Source organism: Apostichopus japonicus, chromosome 8, assembly GCF_037975245.1.
Source record: "Apostichopus japonicus isolate 1M-3 chromosome 8, ASM3797524v1, whole genome shotgun sequence".
In the NCBI taxonomy this organism is placed as follows: domain Eukaryota; kingdom Metazoa; phylum Echinodermata; class Holothuroidea; order Aspidochirotida; family Stichopodidae; genus Apostichopus; species Apostichopus japonicus.
Genome location: NC_092568.1, coordinates 5,635,808 through 5,656,846, shown reverse-complemented (window position 1 = coordinate 5,656,846; position 21,039 = coordinate 5,635,808). Strand labels below are relative to the sequence as shown.

At 35.6% G+C, this 21,039-nt stretch overlaps 1 protein-coding gene across 1 annotated transcript in view; it reads right to left on the bottom strand.

The window, feature by feature from the left end:
- Positions 1-20,332, bottom strand: part of LOC139970703 (leucine-rich PPR motif-containing protein, mitochondrial-like) — a 40,311-nt gene extending 19,979 nt beyond the window's left edge. Inside the window, exons 1-22 of the mRNA XM_071976607.1 lie at positions 20,073-20,332; positions 18,580-18,788; positions 17,706-17,828; positions 16,515-16,636; positions 15,928-16,073; positions 15,267-15,305; positions 13,917-14,004; positions 13,156-13,260; positions 12,672-12,711; positions 12,062-12,225; positions 11,401-11,506; positions 11,028-11,065; positions 10,177-10,243; positions 9,368-9,489; positions 8,210-8,300; positions 7,823-7,889; positions 7,097-7,188; positions 5,836-5,942; positions 5,226-5,378; positions 2,381-2,488; positions 1,341-1,480; positions 357-442 (exon numbers count right to left, since the gene is read on the bottom strand). Of these exons, the coding sequence (XP_071832708.1) occupies positions 357-442; positions 1,341-1,480; positions 2,381-2,488; positions 5,226-5,378; positions 5,836-5,942; positions 7,097-7,188; positions 7,823-7,889; positions 8,210-8,300; positions 9,368-9,489; positions 10,177-10,243; positions 11,028-11,065; positions 11,401-11,506; positions 12,062-12,225; positions 12,672-12,711; positions 13,156-13,260; positions 13,917-14,004; positions 15,267-15,305; positions 15,928-16,073; positions 16,515-16,636; positions 17,706-17,828; positions 18,580-18,788; positions 20,073-20,221 (2,362 nt within the window). The 5' untranslated portion in view covers positions 20,222-20,332. The remainder of the gene's footprint in view (positions 1-356; positions 443-1,340; positions 1,481-2,380; positions 2,489-5,225; positions 5,379-5,835; positions 5,943-7,096; positions 7,189-7,822; positions 7,890-8,209; positions 8,301-9,367; positions 9,490-10,176; positions 10,244-11,027; positions 11,066-11,400; positions 11,507-12,061; positions 12,226-12,671; positions 12,712-13,155; positions 13,261-13,916; positions 14,005-15,266; positions 15,306-15,927; positions 16,074-16,514; positions 16,637-17,705; positions 17,829-18,579; positions 18,789-20,072) is intronic.
- Positions 20,333-21,039: the final 707 nt, after the last annotated feature.

Sequence of the window (21,039 nt, the reverse complement as noted above, 5' to 3'; positions counted from 1 at the left end):
CCTTTCTTACTTATGCAAAATTAGAAATTTAAAACTGTGCACATCCAGGAAAGTATAAGTACTATTATATACTATGTTACTACAAACATGATGTCAGTTATTTGCATTGTTCATAAATATTCATTACTTCTTGTGCACTTATAACAATTATTCCACTATTCATTTACCTAATGATTGGATTTGCTATTTGATGATATTCACTACTTATGCCTATTTTCTGTCTCGCTTCTCTTAGATTCTCATCACTTTCTATGTGATGGAAATGTTCCCTGATGTTTGTCACCTCATTATAGGATGTTGTTTTTTCATGAATATTCATACGCTATATTTTACTATTATTTATAAATATTCATTACCTTCTGTCTGGTTACTTCTTGCCAGTTCAGCAATCAGATATCGATATTTTGTTATGTCCAGAAGAAAGCTTGGATCAAACTCTTTCCTGTAGAGAAGATCAAACACACAATGAAAATTATTTACAAAAATTATGGTAGAAAAACCCAAGACCTAAATGCTCACTTAAGAACTATGGTAAGTATGTATTAAACCCATTCACTTGCTTTTCATGATCTAAGATATTGAAACAGATTAAAAGTTTCTTTTCTTACCCCTTGATCAACACGGTTCCGGAGGTAATTCTAAAGATTCAAGTGAGCTCTCTGAACCGTTCAGGTTATTGAGAGATTCTGCTATTTTCATTCATTTTAATTAATATCCTATAAAACAAACTCATTTGTTCAAACCAACAGCTGTGCTGCACATGAACTTTCTTGAAAGTTTATTGTAATAAGTGCAACATAATTTCCTTTTGATAAAAAGAAAGAAAAAAGATATGAGTGAAAATGCTTCCAGTGATTACCATCTGATATTCTAAAACAAAAGGTTTTTGCAAAGGAATTACAACTCTATTAATAAGCAAACACATCTATCTGTAAGATAATCCCACTGAAATATGACAGGAGTCTAATTTCTTGCACCTTAAGTTGGATAGCATTTTAAGACTCTCTCCACATATCTACTTCAGAATCATCTTCAGATTTATGGACCATAATTTGGACTGAGCAGACTTCCAGATCAGAAATTGAAGGACTGTCTTCAAGGCAGAAATATTGACTACTCATTTGGAATGATCAATTAACCAATATGACTGTCTGATTCAAACTAGTCTGCAAAAGTTGAAAACAATTCAATAATCAATACGCACATTAGAAAAGCTTGTGTCACTTTCAGATTGGGAAACTTTTGGCTTTTGTTGTTGTTGTGTGTTTCTGATATTTCTGTTGTTAAGAGAACTCTGGAGATATAGGAGTTTTAATAGTGGCTTAAAGTTTGTTACTTACAGTTGTTTCTTGATCAGCAGAGCCTCTGAGACTTTGTTTACTTTACAACACATCGGGATCATAGCTGCATACATAGCACCGGTGAGGTCGTAACCTGCCACGTCAAATTCTTTCTTCAGCTCCATCACTTTATCGTAATTCTACCGGATGAAAAACAATTTAGCCAAAATGTAAAATGTTCACCTAAACATGAATATCATGGTTGTGAAGTGACTTAGAACATGTATTAAATATGCTTCTCATCTTTCCTTCATTTTGGGATTTGTTGAGTATATAAATATATAAAATATATAAATATAACAATCGGTAAATAATACATCATAAAGCAGTACGTTTTGTGCATCTCATTGACTTTTGTTACTTCGTGAGGAAAAAAACAAAACAATAATTGCTGAGTTTTTCTTGGTTTCAAAACATTTCAACCTAGTCAAATACTGACTAATTATATAGTATTTTTTTGCATGGAAATATCATTAATTTGTTAAGTAATTAAATGCTTCATTTTATAGTTTTGGTTAATAGTTTTGTTTATGATGTTATTTATCTGTGTTTATGCTCTGACCATATGCCTTTGTCATTGTTGTGCCCATAAATCTTTAAGGCTGTTCTCTTGAATTTACTCTACCATATCGCTTCAAGTGTGTAGTAAAGTTACACAGTACAGAACAACTACATATTACTGTTACTCACATCTGCCGAGCAGTACAGAACAACTACACATTATTGTTATTGTTACTCACATCTGCCGAGCAGTACAGAACAACTACATATTATTGTTACTGTTACTCACATTTGCAGAGCAGTACAGAACACCTACACATTATTGTTACTGTTACTCACACCTGCCGAGCAGTACAGAACAATTATACATTGTTATAATTGTTACTTACATCTGCCAAGCAGTACAGAAGAATTATACAAGGTTGTTATTGTTACTCACATTTGCAGAGCAGTACAGAACAACTACACATTATTGTTACTGTTACTCAAATCTGCCAAGCAGTACAGAACAATTATACATTTTTGTTATTGTTACTCACATTCGCCGAGCAGTGGTGCAGCAACAACGCCCTCAAAGGTGACCTGTAGTTAGCATTCTTCTCTTTCAAATCTGAACACAGTTTATCCAATTCAGTTACATCCACATCCTGAAATCAATCAATATTCAGAACAGATCTTTGATATATGTTTTACGGCCAGGAAAATAAAAAGATATTTAAAAGTACCCCTGGTTACTTATGTCAGCTTGTAGACAATACTTTTGGGTAATTTTATATACATGTACATTGTGATAGTTATTTTAATATTGATACATTCCAGAGATTCACTTAAAAAAAAGAATACAAGACTGGTGAGTCTACCATAGAGTGTTGTTATAAAGACAGAAGTTTATGTTGTTACCCAACATAGAAAGTACAGTAACTGAAGTCACTCTAGTCATATTCCTCTCCAATCACTGATTCCACAAAAATCAGATTCCACATGAGTCACTGATTCCACTCGAGTCACTTATTCCACTTGTGTTACTGATTTCAGTCAAGTCACTGATTTCAGTCACTTCACTGATTCACTCACATCACTGATTTCAATAATGTCAGAATCTACTCAAGTCACTGATTCCACTCATGTCAGATTCCATCTCATGTCAGATTCCACTTGAGTCACTAATTCCACTCATGTCACCTATTTCACTGATGTCAGATTCTACTCAAGTCACTAATTCCACTCATGTTACTGATTCCTCTCATGTCACTGATTTCACTCACGTCAGATTCCACTCAAGTCACTGATTCTGCTCAAATCAGATTCAACTTGAGTCACTAATTCCACTCATGTCACCGATTTCACTGATGTCAGAATCTACTCATGTCACTGATTACACTCATGTCAGATTCCACTTGAGTCACTAATTCCACTCATGTCACCGATTTCACTGACGTCAGATTCTACTCAAGTCACTAATTCCAGTCACAGATTCTGCTCAAATGAGATTCGACTTGAGTCACTAATTCCATCCAAGTCAATGACTCGATCTGAGTCAGAGCAGTTGTCAGTACTTAACAAGTAGACCTTAGAATGAAGTAACACATTCCAAGCCTGGCTTATCTATAGACACTGCACTAGGGTTGGGCGATATATCGAAAATTATTATTATCGCGATAATTTTTTTTCAAGACCATATTTTTTGAGGATTGAACAAATGACGATAATTTCTTGTGAAAGAAATTTGAAATAGATGTAGAAAAAAAATTCTCCGTTTTATGTGTAAATGTTATTCTAGCATTCCATGGTTAAGAAAGTTGAAAAGAAATATTTTATCAACTTCATTTACTGACTTTTGAACTTCGTAAAAACCCGTTCTTTACAACATTGACTGTATAGAGAACAAAACTCTGAAAATCAGTAGAGAAATAACCAATTGTGTACGAACAGTAAGTTGGTAAACCTTTCTAATTTTACGAAAGATCGAGCAAAATACTTTCGAAAAATTCATGCGAAACTGGCATATCGTGCTAAATGCAACAAGTGTCATGTAAACAAGGCTCTAGTACACCCATTTATGAATAAACCAGAAGACCACATCTGGTGTAAAGCGGGAGAAAGAAAGTATTTTCTAGAATTTCCACACACAAAAAATAATAATAATATCCTACCATAGTTAAGTGTATAGTAAATAGCCTAACCACTTCGTCGGTTACAGATCTCACGTAACAACAAAAACACAACTAATTGTATTTTGCGAAGTTGACGATTTCTACAAGGACATGGAAACAATATTTAGCATTAAGTTAATCACGCCTGGAGGCCTAAAACATGGAATTACAAGGTTTACTTTCATAAAGATGGCCATACTGTAGCTATTGGGGCCTTGATATCGTGCTTCAGTATGTCTGTATGGTATAGACTGTGCTTCGTGTATCATGGGGAATAGATTGTTTTGTTCATGCGGAGGAGTCGGTTGGCTTGTGGTGTTTTACTTACCTTAATGTTACGGGGATATTTATCTACTTTCCTTGAACATCTAAGATAATATTTCGCATAACTTTACGGATCCTTTACTGACTGACCTAATTAATTCTAGAGTGGAGCCAAAAAAGTTTACTCCATGAAAAGTTTATTGGAACCGTGCCAAAAATGTTAACAAACAGGTGTTAGACAGGGGGGTTGTTTTGCAAGGTACCTGAGAAAATTTGAAGCACATTGTAGCCTACCGTGATATTTAAGTACGGTTAAACACTGCAGTTGTAAACTGATTGTTAGGCAGTCTAGAAACGGGGCTTTGCCGCACGTAGTTTGTTTCATAATATCGACAGTTTTGTAAGTTAAACTTTATAAAGATTGTAAAACAGATTAATTCTCTTTTCATTTTATCACATAATATAGCTACTCTAACTTGTCATTTTAAAACTCTCATCAGTTTCGTGACAATTTAAATTCATAAAGTTAGTCAGTATTTTGAATCCTCAATTGCGAATTTTTTATCACCAGACACGAAAAAATACTTAACTTTTCCGGGGGCCTTCGCCCCTGGACCCCTACAAGGGGTTCCACCCCTTGACCCCAACGGGGCTCTAAGGCGGGCCCTGAACCCCACACCATTATGCCCGGTGTGTTTGCTGCGCGAATACACCGGTGGGAAATCGGCAGTTGTTTTTAGTGTGTTCGCGAACACACTAAAAACAACAAGAAAAAATTATCGTAATTATCGAAATATCGCGATAATTTTTGAACTATTTATCGTGACATTAAAAAGCAAATATCGCCCAACCCTACACTGCACAATACAATATTTCTCACATAGCTTACATTTTAAAGCCTACCTTACTTTTGATTTATTTTCTGGTGAAAAGAGGAACACCATATATCAACACTCAGTTTTCTTACCTCCTTTGCGAAGAGATCCAGATTTTCCACTGTCTTTTCTTCGACTTCCTTTGGGTCGACAATCTTCAGGGCGTACTGCTTCAGCCCAACAGTTCTGTTCCTGTCAAGAATATTTCTGATCCCTCGGAACCTCAATCCGTTGATGTATAGTTTCTGCAGATTAAAAATTCTTAATATTCTTAAAATCAAGGAGATCATTGTAAATTTTTGGATTTCATTTCCATGTCAGTCTTTCCATAGAGACAAACAATTATAATTTTTAGCTCTTCAACAAGAATCTGAGCTTTTATATAAACTGCTCTGCTTCTGGACTAATTCATTTAGCAATCCAATTATTTCTTACATCTCTAATAAACTCATAGCAGACACAATTTGTCAAGAATATTTAGCATTGAAAACAAACCCAACCTTTATGTATCAGAAGTCAAATATTTCAACATGGCCAAGTTAGTCCAAACAGTGGTTAAAGACTGGGTCAGGGTAGCGGTGTGAAGAGAGCACTTCTACACAACTTCACAATTTTTACAGTGGAGTAGTAATATTATATATTTATAAATATATTACATAATTTATACCATCTGGAGAGTAGTAATTGCTCTAAAGTACTTACTTCCTGGGCCATCCTTGAGAATAGCAACTGAAGACTTGGTTTCATACCAGCAATGTCTGCCACTGGTATTGAGGAGATGGTGTCGTACAGAATTATGCCAAGATATTCTATAAACAAAAAGAGCAAGGTGTACAAAATTAACAATATATTGCTTTAAACATTTAACTCAGAATTAATAGTAACCATGAAAATAAGAAATTCTCATGAAGACATGTTGACATCCAACACAACAGATGCTGATATATATTTTGATAAGTTCTACAACGTGCATTGACATGTGCTACACCCTAAATTGATATATTACACCCTAAATTAATGTGCAACACCCTGCACTAATATGTGCTACACCCTTCATTAATATTGTGCTATATCCTACATTGATATGTGCTACATCCAGCACTAATATGTGCTACACCCTATATTGATATGTGCTACACCCAGCACTGATAAGAGCTATACCCTACATTGATATGTGTTACATAGTGCACTGATATGTGCAACACCCTTCATTGATATGTGCTATACCCTGCATTGTAAGTGCTATACCCTACATTCATATGTGTTATATCCTATACTGATATGTGTTATACCCTACATTGATAAGTGGTATACCCTATATTGATATGTGCTACATCCTTAACTGATATGTGCAACACCCTTCATTGATATGTGCTACACCCTAAATTAATGTGCTACATCCTACAATGATATGTGCAACACCCTTCATTAATAGTTGTTACACCCTTAAAGAATGTGCTACATTCTACACTGATATGTGCAACACCCTTCGTTGATATGTGCAACACCCTTCATTAATATGTGCAACACCCTTCATTGATATGTGCTACACCCTATATTAATGTGCTACATCCTACACTGATATGTGCAACACCCTTCATTGATATGTGCAACACCCTTCATTGATATGTGCTACACCCCATATTGATGTGTTACACCCTTAATTAATGTGCTACATTCTACACTGAAAAGTGCGACACCCTTCATTGATATGTGCTACACCCTAAATTAATGTTCTACATCCTACACTGATATGTGCAACACCCTTCATTGATATGTGCAACACCCTTCATTGATATGTGCTACACCCTTCATTGATATGTGCTACACCCTATATTAATGTGTTACACCTTAAATTGATATGCTTTACACCCTACATTCTTCCATTTTCATATATTTTGTTTCAAAATACACAATTAAAGTATACTATACAATAACAAATAACATGATTGGTGTATCTAACCTGGTAGGGATATTCCATTCTCTGTAGAATTGGATTCAAACTTCTCAGATGCATGCTGGAGGATTTTGATGAATGGCTCAACCTCTGTAGACCTAAAAATAGAAAAAACAAAACACTTAACAAATATTCCAGCAGTCTGACCAGAATGATCACTAATTAGCACCACCGACTACTGACGACAGAAGAGAGGTTGAAACATGTTCAGCATCTATAGAAACAGAATGAAGAAACTGGAAAAAAAAGAACCTCTGAAGAGATGGTTATTCAAATTAAATCTGCCCTCACTGGTGAAGTCAACTAGGGAAGATACAAATTAGTGTCTGTTAGCATCCTAAAATACTTTGAATAAATTTCAAATCAGATGCCACAGAGACCTTATCTTGGCTGTCTCCTGTCTATGAGATATTACTTGATTGTTTGATTTTATAGTATCAAACATATCGAATCATGGTATGCTTGCTTTAATACAAAATGTATTCACTCCAGTATATCAGGTTTGACTGTCTGCTTCAGAAATCATATTTGTTAGATATGAAAGCAATCATTCTAATCAGACTGTCTATCCCCACTACTTGATCAATACACAAACATTACAATGAAACATTGGTGTCAACTTTATACGAGCAAATTGAGTAAACACCACAGCCTAGAAACAGTTAGATGAGGAAGTTTAGAGAACAGTGCAATTAACGAAGCCAAACTCAGAGCTGGATATTATTAACGTACCTTGTGAATGAAGAAACCAGAGTAGCTTTGAAGGATGACACATCGACCAGATCTGGATAACGCTCCACTGGGAACAGAGAAAGAGTAACTAGGAATGACCTTTGAGCAGGTTTTCTAGTTGGATTCTCAATTTCCAAAGACAGCATTTCTGCATTATTGGTTGTATCTCACTATATTTCAGAGGTAGTTTTTTCTTTTATTCATGTTTGATACCATTCATGCTGTGTCTATGTTTTAAGAGAGATTGCTTAAAGGCAAAAATATGGACACTAAAGTGTGAACGGTCAATCAGTTACTTTAATTACAACTGACTATGCACTAGTAAGCAGTTTCCTACGGCAGGTCAGTTCGCAATAGATTTTTGCTGATGAACAAATTCCAACTTACTGAGCGTCTGCACACCACTTAGACGACCTGTCTTGACCTCGCTGCGACAGAGGGCATTGACCAGATCTTTGTCAACAACACCATTGAGTTCCTTGGCGATAAAAAGTAAGAAAATTAAGAATTTTAAGCTTCATTCAATAGGTTCTCTATCCAATCACATCCATAACCAACAGTGGACTGGCGTATAAATTGCTACAGACCCACTCGGCAGCTCCTGGGCCTTCAAAGAAGCGGCACATTTGTAACCTTGGACGATCTCTTGTGACTAAGAGATAATCATCCAATAAACATTCAACTTCACTTTGGTGCCTTTGATCCAGCGGCACACCGGTTCTGAGCCTGAACACCAGTCTGCCAAACCGCCCCTCTATATTACTGTATACTAATAGAACAAAAGTCTCATTGTGAATGACACAGGAGCAGATCATTTCTGTTTTGTGTTTTTTTTATGCACCAGATTCTTAAATTGCGTGCAACCATAAGCTGCCTCATATGGAAACACCTGGCATCTCTCTGACTGTCCCAAGTTTAAAGTAATCTTGTTATAAAGTAGTGATGATGTCAAAAAGATAAAAAATTACTTTGAAAGGAACACACTGAACAAAGTTTACATGAGGCAATACCTGCTGCACTCAACGGTGTTAAATTTAGATGCAAATAGCAGATATTGGGCTCTAAGTGAAATATTTGAATATTTCCAGAGATCATGAGATATGATTGAAGCATTTTTTGTAAACATCCAAACAGATGGAAGTAGGACTGTAAAGTATGTCTATAAATATATGTATGATTTCAAAAAGTAGGACACAGGGCTTGGGTGCCAATCTCCAATAACAAACACTGTTTACCACTTTAGTTTCATCTCACTTCAGACTACCATTTTGTGAGAAAAATGAGATAAAAACGGGGCAAAATCCCAGTAATTGAATATTGATTGCCCAGCACAAATTAATAACTTTAGTAAGTGGTGAATATAATGTTTCAGCTCAATCGTTTCAATTTTTCTTTCATTTTGCAAAATTTCTTCCATTCAGAAGCAGAATATTTTCACGTTTCATAATGTCTTTGCTGTGTGTGAGTCCTAGCATGATCCTTAAGCCAGACATTAAACAGTGATTCCTGCTTTATCTGACTGTCATAATACAAAGGTTTTCATACCTCTACCGTCTTCAACATCTCTTCCACACTTGGCTTCAGGACTGGCAGTACATACATAGTGTAGGTATCAATATTGACTGGTACTCCCATCTCAAACATGAATCCAAGCAGATGCTTCATTCCTAGATTAAAATGAAAGAAATTTACAAGTGGAACTACTGTGTTCACTATAGGCCACAAAATGATAGCTTAAACTCATAGGGCAGTGAAATGATCAGGAATCTCATAGACAGTAATAGGGAGAGAGGGACAAAGGCATTACAACACTATTTCCTCAACAATAAAGATTTAATGTAGGATCAAAGCAAGGTTATTTCGGTTAGGATGTAGAATAAGAGAGGGCTCAAAGGTTGTGTGGGATGGTGTCCATGTCTCTCAGCCTTGCAAACAGTCACACCCCTTCTCTGGAAGGACCCTCAGCTCCCTAAAATATATGGACCCACTGCACCCTATCTAATAAAAAGACAAGAAAACACAAGTATATACCAGGAAAAGAAACAATGTCAGCTAATTTTAAAAATCATGACATTTACTCCCAGCTTCACATATTGCAAATATTATGGATTGCTCTAGGTAAAATAAATCCACCTTACTTGGTCTCCTGGTTCAACAAAACTTGAATATAAAACCATCAAAATGTTACTCTACATGGCTTTTTCACACTTTCTACACATTTGTAATACTGACTTACAGTGTCAGTAGTCTCACAGTGACAAAGAGACATCTTTTGTTGTGATCAATATACACTGCTTGTTTGTTTTGACTCTAGTTCATACCTAACTTAAAAAGCTGCAAACATCATTACTCACTGGTTTTATTCTTTGCGGAAACATTTGCAAGAAGAGGCCAAAAGTAGTGACATCTAAGTGTCTGACCCTGAGAACAAAAACAAGAATGATGAGTGTGCTGTCCATGTATGGAATAATACAATTGTGACTACTTCTAAGGTCTGATGGACAAATTAAAAAAAAAATATATGTATAAAAACAACAGTTAAACTGAAATTCATGTGTTGCTGTTTTTATTCAACATTTACTGATAATTAAAAAAAACAATCAAGATATTCAAAAGACCATACTTCCAAAACTATAACATACCACTTCACATATTTGAAACTACAGGTACATTTAGAGCTCCAACATCGACAACCCTAAAAACCTATTCCTCAAATGTCCTAATATCGTTTCTTGTATGAATATTATCCCCAAAAAATAAAAAAAATATAACCAACCAGAAAGCCAGTGAGCTTTTTGATTCTTTGTCATACAATTTGCTCAAACCTCAGAATATCTATCTGACTAATGTAGAGCATGTGAGTTAAATCTATCCATGAATTAAGTGAGAACCAGACAAATTTTGTAGCAATCCCTTGTGGGCATCAAAAATATCATTCACTTGTAATGATTCTACAGTATAAATTTTAAACCAAAATGTTACAGTATCCAGGAAGAACAGTCTTCCTATGTAAAATATAGACACTTCTTGAGCTAGCAATGGACAACCATCTCTAATGGTCAAACATGAGGACACTGACCATCCTCTGAACACTGAGACATTTGCCTCTGACTTAGACATTCCCCCTGACTTATATTTCACTTCAATATACTATTTATCCTCTTTCTTTGACACTGAAATGATAAATATTTAGGATAAAACTTACCAATTCTTTCATCCTTCTGATTACTTTCTCAGCATATTCTGAGGAAAATGAAATAAAATTAATGCAACGTTTATGTTGATGGAGCTATCTCAGACTTGCATTAACTTCACAACCCAGAAACAGAAATAATTTACAAAATGTGAATGGTAACACATTGCTTTTACAATGTACCAAAGATTCTTTTTGAGTTTTCTTGAAATCGATGCTTTCACCATCGATTAAAGTTAGGTATAACGTAATGTTTTCTTCTTTGAAGTCCCATTTGCAAATTATTAATATCATATCTGTCACCTCTCATCAGAGAATGACAACTACATGGTGTTGTCCAAGTGTGGTACCATTTTGAGGTCAAAGGTTAAGTCATGGGAGTTACCTTCATCACCTCTCCTGAGTGATGCTTGGAGAGCTACGGTATGAGGATTACTGTGTAATCCCATCTCCACCATCTGATCCATGTACCCGTTTAACTTTTCAAAGGGCTGCAGATAAAATGAAATAGATTTACTTAACAGAGTCACAGAAACTGTCAAAATTGTGTTAATAATGTTATAGTAAAACGATGTTGTTCTTTCAGCTTTTATACTTCTTGACACTGTGGTTCTGACAACACTGAACTAGAGAAATAATGATGGAACTGGAAGTGAATAAAACTTCAGGCCATAGAGTAACTGACAGAGAGATAACTTGGTTTGAATTGCTAATTGATCTGTAGTACCAACTGACACCAATGAATAGAGAAAATCCTGTCTACTCATGTCATGTTCGAATGAGCCCAGTGATGGAGGCGGTGAGGAAGCACAGGGGAGGAGGGAGGAGAGATTAGGGAGGAGGGAAGAGAGAGGAGGGAGGTGAACAGCAATACAGTAGGTTGGTTCAAAAGGGAGGGGCAAAGGGTACCAAAGATGGCTAAATGGGAGTGAGGGAGGGAGGGAGGGAGGGAGGGAGGGACAGAGTATGACATGGAGGTAGGAGAAGGTAACCAGATATGAGTACATGACAAACAAATGTTTCAAGAGGATGCACCATAACCTTACCATATGATTGATGACTGCATGGTCTACAAAGAAGTTGCCTTGGTTGAATGTCTCACCATCTACTAGGTTTCGGTCTTCTCTGATGCTATTAAATAGCTTGACAGCTTCAAAGGCGGCTTCATCCAAACCTCTCGCCATCAGACTCAGACAGAGGTTGATAGTGTCTAGAATAACATATAAAAGGCAAATTTATGCCAAAATGTTTGAGTGTATTTCACTGTGAAAGCAACACAGCCAACATATATTTGTGCATATTACGTAAAGGGTGGGATGATAAAGGAAATCTTTAACAATTCATATATTTCATGGTTGAGGTTGAAACTGCCGGCAAAATCTACTCAAGATATGACCCATTTCTCAAGGATGAGGGTTGGGGTGGGGACAGTCAATGTAGTTGGAAGGCATGAGTGCAGCCCCCCCTCCCCCACACCACCCCCACCTACCCATCCAATAGGTGCACAGAATAAGATGAATGATAAGTAACCTTTTCATAATGCTGCTTATCCAAGTTTACCTCTTAATGAGGTGGCTGGAAGGTAGAATACATTCTTTCTGGTTCCAAGAACCGAAAGTTGCATCAGTATTACTATATTGTTAGAAATAGTTTTACCTGGTATAAATCCTGATCCAATGTCAGCTTTTGCTAGAATCTAAAGAAAAAATAATTCAGAATAAAAAGACTATAAATAAATAAAGTTCAAAAAGCAAGTCAATGGGTTGCTTATGCTGTCCTGATCATTATATTGCTATTCTGGTCATAAATGTATTCCATCAGAGGTAATAACAACTACCAGTGAGAAAAGAAAAGCTTTTGACTAAGAGAACTTTGCAAAATAAATTCTGTATTGCATGTTACAAGTGAACTAAATTCAAATACAGCAAAAGTGTACTCCTCATGGTGGACAGGATTTGAATATTAAGAAATTCTGAAGATTACTATGTTGAACATTTTATCGAATGAATTGAAGATTCAGTTAAGCTGTTCTTTTAAAAGGATCAATGTTTCATAATATATCTCTCTGTTTTCGCATTACAGAACTGTTTCTCCTTCAGTATTTATCCTGAGAGGGTAGTTTTTTATGTCTCACACAAACCTTTGGGAGTTGGTCTGTGTTTCCGCAGACAGCCAGAGAGTATGCAACACTGAGGATATGTCTGGTGCTAAGAGTCACATTCTGGGATTCTGCTTCTTCCATAATCTGTTAACAAAGAGATGATGAAGAAAATACTTTAATGCAGAAATAATGTAATTACTGCCTCTAAAATACTGGCAATGACATAGCTACAATATTAGTTGTCTAATATTGTACTAATTTATCTTAATGCTAAGAATTCTTTAAATTAAGGCGACAAATTAAATATGAGCTAAGTATACTTTTTTGCGAATGTAAATTTACCCTCATGAATTTGCTATGAAGCAAATGTTAGGCTGTGATTATTAATGTGCGTGAAGACAGGTGCAAAAGAAGTCATTCCAGAAATTTAAAATACTCCTTGTTGAATATTCATGCTTACTAACAATTCAATTACTAAAGATACAGATAACCAAAACAGTTTCAGCCAAATAAAACAATATATCACTTCAAAGTTACTTGCGAACTCTAAACAAAATCTAATATAATTATCAACTGTGGATTGTATATTAATACTATTGAAATTATTATTAATTAAGGAAACTAAAACAACCTTACGTGAAAGTTGAAGTTATTGGTATATATCTTATTTTATCACTAGTTTTATCACTGCCTAGGATATACATTCACATCCAGGACTGCTAAGGAGTACATTCTTTTCTTGATGGTAACAATACAAATATTTATGAATAAAATAAACTTCACAGGGAATGAATTCTTACTTTTTCTATTTCTTCTGCTGCTCCACTCTCTGCATAGGCAGCCATTAGTGTCGTGAAGGTATCAGCACTTGGTTCTAATCCTACCGCCCTGCAGTGAACAGATAACGCCATCAACGAATGTCATTATATGCATCACCACGTTAACCCTACTTGATTCTTAAGCTGTTTTCAGAAACCAATTCAGGTTTGCCTATAGATGATCAAGTATCAAGCAGGCGTGTAGCCAAGGGGGGGGGGGCAAAGGGGGCAGCTGCCCCCCCCGTGCATATTTTTTAATTTTTTTAAATGTTTTTATGATATCGCTAGTATTTTCAAAAGAGAAAATGCTAAGATGCAACTTCCAAGGCCTGGGAAGCGATCAGCAATCTGGGAGGCATTTTCAGCCAAAATTTTCTTGTACGCTTCTCGCCAACCATGGTGGCGCTACGCTTAGATAGTTTGCAATGCCGAATCTACAGTTTCGCCCCTCCCATGGCAAATTCCTGGCTACGCGCCTGCAAGTATGAATGCCTTGCAATGAATGAACATCAGGATACAACCCTCAAGAAGTAGGTTGACAGATTACTTATCATCAAAATGATGCCAAAATAAAACACTGAATATTTATTTTTTTCATAATTATTTGCACTGAAAAATTTGAATTATATTTTAAAATTGAGACTTATGAATAAACTTAATATACCGCTTTAACATTAAGGCTAGTGAATGCAGCTTTTGGCACTCAAAGGAATTAGTTGAAACACTATTAAATGTGGACCATTCAAGTTGGTCATCCTTTCATATACTAATCTCTTCTCTATTGCTGATCAGAATAGCTCATCATGTAACATCTAAGTATACATCCTTCATCATGGTGTTCTCAATAGTTGGCCTGCTAGCCAAATCAGCACAAGAGAAAGATTTCAATGTGGAATGTGCCAAGACAAATCAACACGTGTTGGGATATGCTTTAGTACCTTTGGTCCAGCCAATGTTTTCTCTTGACCTCATAGAAAGTTACTTGAGAATCCCTGTTGTAAATTGTCTCAGCTGTACATTCTATGAAGGATACAATACCTCCTTTGCTACTTACTCCATTATTCAATTATAACTGAGTATAGCCATTCTTTGACACACAGAAGTCTGTGTCCAGCTGTACAGTCTCCACACACAAACAGTGTGATCTGTATAATTGTGACTAAATATGATGAATAACTACTTTAAAGACATATTAGCAATCTATTTCACAATTAAACAGTCTTCATTTTTAACCAAAAATTTCAGGCATTTCAAAGCATCAATGTTTCCTTTTCCATTTCCATGCCTCTTCCTACCAATCAGATTAACAGTAGTATTTTGTGTTCTTCTTACCTCATCACATTCAGGATATTTCTGGCATTCTCCATGTCACTAGGAGAGGTCAAAGAGTCAGACAGTTCATATTTAATTTACATTCATTAGTAACATTTGATTAAGCTGTATGATATATACCAATTCATACAAATACCAAACTGTATAAAAAATACCAAATTGGATTTCCTGGAATTTTTCTTTCATACATTTTTCTCAGATAATTAAAGATGTATGCAAAGAGGCAAAGTATGTTAGTAACTTAAAATGTTAAGTCACATAAAAGTGATTTTTGAAGTGGTTTATGCTTTCTGTAAGACAATTAGAATATGTTCAAAGAAATCCCTTTATCCTTGTCAAGCTAACTTAGGTCATAGCATGCATTATACAATTAGAGGTATTACATATATATAAAGTGAAGCTTAAAAGAAAAATTGATTTTTGGTACAAATCCAGTAACGACTGACTTGCTCACAATGCTCAGTATACTGTATGTCTTTAACAAATCTTGAGAACACAAGGAATGTCACAAAATTACAAACACCAAGTAAACAGGTAGTTCAAAATTTGTACAAAACAAAGTGCTGAAAGACACTTGTAATATTGTACAACTTTGATGTCATTTTTAGGGTATCCAGCAGTCTTTTTGTGTCGGTCCCTTTAGAAATGTTAAAATACTTACTTTGATCTAGCGTGGCCAGTTATTAGAGAATTGAATACTCCTTCCGTTACAGGTAGGTCTTTGCTCTTCATAAACTCTAGGATCTGAGTTGCACCTGGTATATCTCCCTTCAGACAGTAGGCACTGATCAACCTTTGGTAGGTTACCTTCAAAGAAATGAACTAGTTAAGAAGATTTCTAGGATTGTCTTACTTAGTACGACTAAACAAAAACAAAAACAATCTAAACTATAATCAACAGACTTTTTCATTTGGAAATAACTTTTCCTAAAAAATGTTGCAAAATACATGCTAATCAACAAGGAAATAAAAATTCAAGAATGTTTTTCTTCCCTGCCAGACTATATACATTCCTTAGAAATTTTACAGGGCAAAGGGCATTGCTATAGCTTTGCAAATATTGTAAAGGCTTGTGGTAAAATTAATATCCTCATAATCAATGCTGTCAACACACTAGGCATTGAACCATATATTCATTCATAAAATAAATTAAAATGTTACATCAGTCGTTGGATTACAATTCCATCCATACATACATGGTGTATAGTACAGTAAAGAGTATTGTGTTAAATTTAGAGTTAGCCTTACCCTATTTGGTTCCACATTATCCTGTTCCATGTTGGCCAAGAACTCTGTGGGTTTGAAGTCATGTTCATTCTGCAGATACACCTTGAGCAGTGCATTGTAATGACTCGCGTCATACTTTGTTCCTGAAGAAGAAACATATTACAACAAATGTAAAATAACAAAGGCTTAAATGACACTGAAGCATACAAAACATGACATAATGTCGCATAATAAAAAGTGAAAAATACAACACGGTGGTCTACATCTTTACATTTACATGGCAACTTGTCCATTTTGTAAAGCACTTTGTAGTGAAATACTACATACAGTATTAATTCCCTTAGAGGTATTTTCTGATAATAGCTTTCCTGGACACACCTTGGTATGAGAGAGACTATCAAATGACCAAAAAAAAACACCAGTACATGTTAACCTGAAAATCTTCTCAAGTTGAATATATACAAATCTTAAAATGAAGACAGGGAGTCATTAGCTACAACACGGTGGTCTACATCTTTACATTTACATGGCAACTTGTCCATTTTGTAAAGCACTTTGTAGTGAAATACTACATACAGTATTAATTCCCTTAGAGGTATTTTCTGATAATAGCTTCCCTGGACACACCTTGGTATGAGAGAGACTATCAAATGACCAAAAAAAAACACCAGTACATGTTAACCTGAAAATCTTCTCAAGTTGAATATATACAAATCTTAAAATGAAGACAGGGAGTCATTAGCTACAACTGAAACTATTCCTGTTGTAAATGTAGCAAGAATCACAACCACATGGAGAGTTACAGAGGCAACAAGATCCATTCTAAGGATCATAACCTCATGGAGATTTATAGAGTCAATAGATACAATCTATTTCTTTCCTAGCTTTACAGTTGTACATTCACCTTCTCACATAATAACATACTGAATAAACAGACAAGTCTCCCTTATTTTTTGTTTTCTCTTTTTAAGAGACTGGGCCTCTGCACGTGATCTTCCACACATTCAGTTACACAGCAGAACTTTATTTCTTCCCTTAAATGTTGCTCTGTCTGACCTACTAACATCAATGTATACTAATCTGGTCTTATTATAAACTGTGTAATATCTACCAACAAGCCATGTTATCTCAGATTATCCAGTAACCTTTCAATAAATCATCTATGGGTCCTGCAAACAAGTATATTATTATAAAGTTAACTTGTTCACATACCAAAGCCTTTTAATGTGTCCCAGAAGGAGTGAACCAGTTCTGTCCTTTCCTTTGGTTGGACCTCTGGTAATAATGACCCACAGCTTCTGATCAGGAGCAGGGACTGATTTGGAGTTGCTATACCTGTCAATGACAAAAGAAAATTTCAACAGTATTAAAAGGTGGTTAAAGGCATTGAAGACTCACCCCAAACAGCGTGCCACCATCTGAAAAAGTTAACTTTCCATTGCTTGCAAGTGAATTGTTTTTCGTGTCGCTACAACTTGCAGACAGTAATGAAACGTGATACCTTGTTATCTTTTATCTAGACCTGAGATGTCCACGCTGCTACGTACAGTGTTGTGGGTATTGACCGTAGCTGTATGTATGAACTGTACAGTAGTGTCTAATTACCGACGGTTGCAAGCTGTGTGTGAAATTTCTGGGATCGATGGTGGTGTCTAACACTTCTGTTACACCTCATTCGAAACTAGGTCAGATTACCGGCATGAGACGTTTCTTTGTGCACGAGTTTTCAATGCCTTTAAAATGCCAAATTTTATGCAACTTTGCCAGAAAAGAAATAACAACATAAGGGCATAATTTTGTGTAGCATTTTTTGCTTCATGAATTTTTATGTCTCATAAAATAATCTAATTACAACATAAGGGAATAATTTTGTGTAGTATTTTTTGGTTTATGAATATTTATGTTTCATAAAATACTGAAAATAGTGAGCTTCAGTGTGCAAAAACTGCTATATATATTTTTTTCATTTATGTAGCTATTTGACTATTTTGCATAACATTTTAAGATGCGATACCGGATAAATTATTCCCTGAATATTTCTATATATTGAGGCAAATACCGATAAACTGCTTAACATTTAAATTACCTAGCTTGCAGACTTCATCAAATACCACCTGTAGTTGATTCCTAGTAATTCTCCCTGTTCTTCTAACCATGTCGTCTAATCTCTTCAAGACAACTCGAAAGTCTGTTTCTACATTTCTTGTTTGGAAGTTTGATTGTCCTACTCTGTGCTCAGATGAAACATTCTGGTAAGCTGCGCCGTAGGCATGGAAATGCCGGTGTTGAGGAGTGCTACAGAAAAGGGTAAAAGTAATGCTTTTCCTTTAATTCTTGAAACCTCTGATCTCATGAAAATGCTAGTTTGGCGACTGTTTTAAGAAGTTCTGATGTTATATAGCAGAACAGTTACTTCATAATTATCCGAAGGACTGAAGCTGTGAGGGTTTCTTATTGCAAAATCATGTAACATGTATTTGCTGTGTATATGTAGTTAGAAAAATTAATCAAAAATTAGTAAATAGTTACTTAATTTCTTAAAATATGGTTGTAATATCCGAGTCCATCTGATGTTTATGATTTAGTGCCCAGTCTCCACAATGACTCAATGGACATGTTTTAATAAAAAAAGGCATAGTTAATAAAAATTTGAGTTTGTTGACACCAGCAATCATGAAATAAACCAATGTGAATTCTGATTTGGGTGGCAACTGACATTGCATAAAAGTGGAAGACACATTCAGAGGCATCAAGAGGATGTGGGGTCTGAAGACAATTATGTCAATGGATCTGTTTGTGTATTCATCACTTATCATGTATTCTCATAGGAAGCTATACTTCCCGGGAACCCTACTTGACCCAGGACTGCAGCCCCCTTGGCCCACGCTCTTGTCTTGGAAACATCTTTCACTCAACTGGAGATGACATGACAAGATGACATGGGCTGCTACTAGTCATGACTCATGTTTCAAAGCCTGTGGGAAGCCCTGCAGTGTACATATTTCATGATGTATATTCTAAATGGACACAAAATTTAAGTAGAATTTCTGTACGATTTAAGTGAAGTGACAATACAACTTGCAAGGAAGGGGTACCTGAGGAAGTGAAAAGGATAGGTCTTACAAAAGTTACATGTACAGTAAAAAGCTTCAAGTTTATTTGTTATCACAGGTGCTAAAACATAAAACTTACAAGGAGCAAATATACAAAATATTACATACATGTACAAACAAAAGTAGACTTAGGCCCTAGGCTATAGAATAAATATGTAGTATGCCTAGGCTATAAAAAGTTCAGAATGCCATTAAAAGTTCAAAAGAATGTAAAACAAAAAATGCAACGTATCGTAAAACTAAAAGAGAAGATTTCATGGGGAATAAAAACTTAAAACAAATGTATTATTACTTGTTGTTAAAACTTCGTGCAATCTTTATATTCATTTGGGGCGCATATGTACTGCAGCTTTACATTCACGAACAAGTACGGTAACTTTCATACAGTTTGCACGATTACCTGAAACCTAAGCCTAATGTTAATTTATCAATTACGAAACCATGTTAGGCGGCACACTGCACCAACCATGTGAGTCCCTGAGCGTTGAGAAGTGTCCTAGCGTACTGGGTCGTAGTTGCTGCTCCATGATGTGGTAAGCAGCCAGCACTCGAAAGCTGACGGTAAACGACTGGAAGATGGCGAATTATTGCAGATGCCCTCGCCACAGAACTCATTTTCAGTCCTTTTGACAGTCAACTACGATGAAATTAGCTGAATTACTTCATAAGGGTGTACAGTAATGATAGCGAATGATCGTCTGCGAAAAACCCAATGTTGCGCAATCTTGAAGCTGGTCATGGTTCAGCCGCCAGTTTGTGTAAGCGCAGCCTATCTAGGTGTTTCATATTTGTGACCGCTGTAACAAATCATTAGCTTTTAAACTTGCATAGTGCATACAAAAGTTTTGACTGTAACAGAGAAAAAGAAATGTTGTTTGAATTACAGATTGGAAGCTGTGATTGTTTAGCATACTGTTTGCATTGTTACCCTCCCACAGGGAAAGTCCATTTTCAAGGATGAATATTTTGTCAATCAATGGAAAGTTGAATGAAAAGAGGGAATTACATACAATATGGTATTGCTAACTGTTATTGTTGTCTAGGGAAAAAAAAGTATCAGAATTTAGTCTGTTAAATATTATTTTTTGGCATGGTTACAAGTAAAGGTGTCAAATCATGTTTCCCTATCCTTAGATTAAATGGAACTATTCATACCAAGGACAGAAAACTTTCACTAAAGATAAGAAACACATTGCAAAGACTCAACCTTTTGAACAGAAATTGCTCAAATTTTGGACCCTTCAAATGCCATTATTTCATTAAAATCATGTGCTCTCAGAGTTTGTTCATGTTACATTCTGTACCATATTTAAGTGACAATATGCAAATTCGCCAACCCCTCTCCCAGTTTGTTTATAGACTCAGGGAGTCGGCTTTTTGTTTTAATGCAAGCATAACGAAGATAGGGATGCCCTATTGTTATCTCTTTCCAA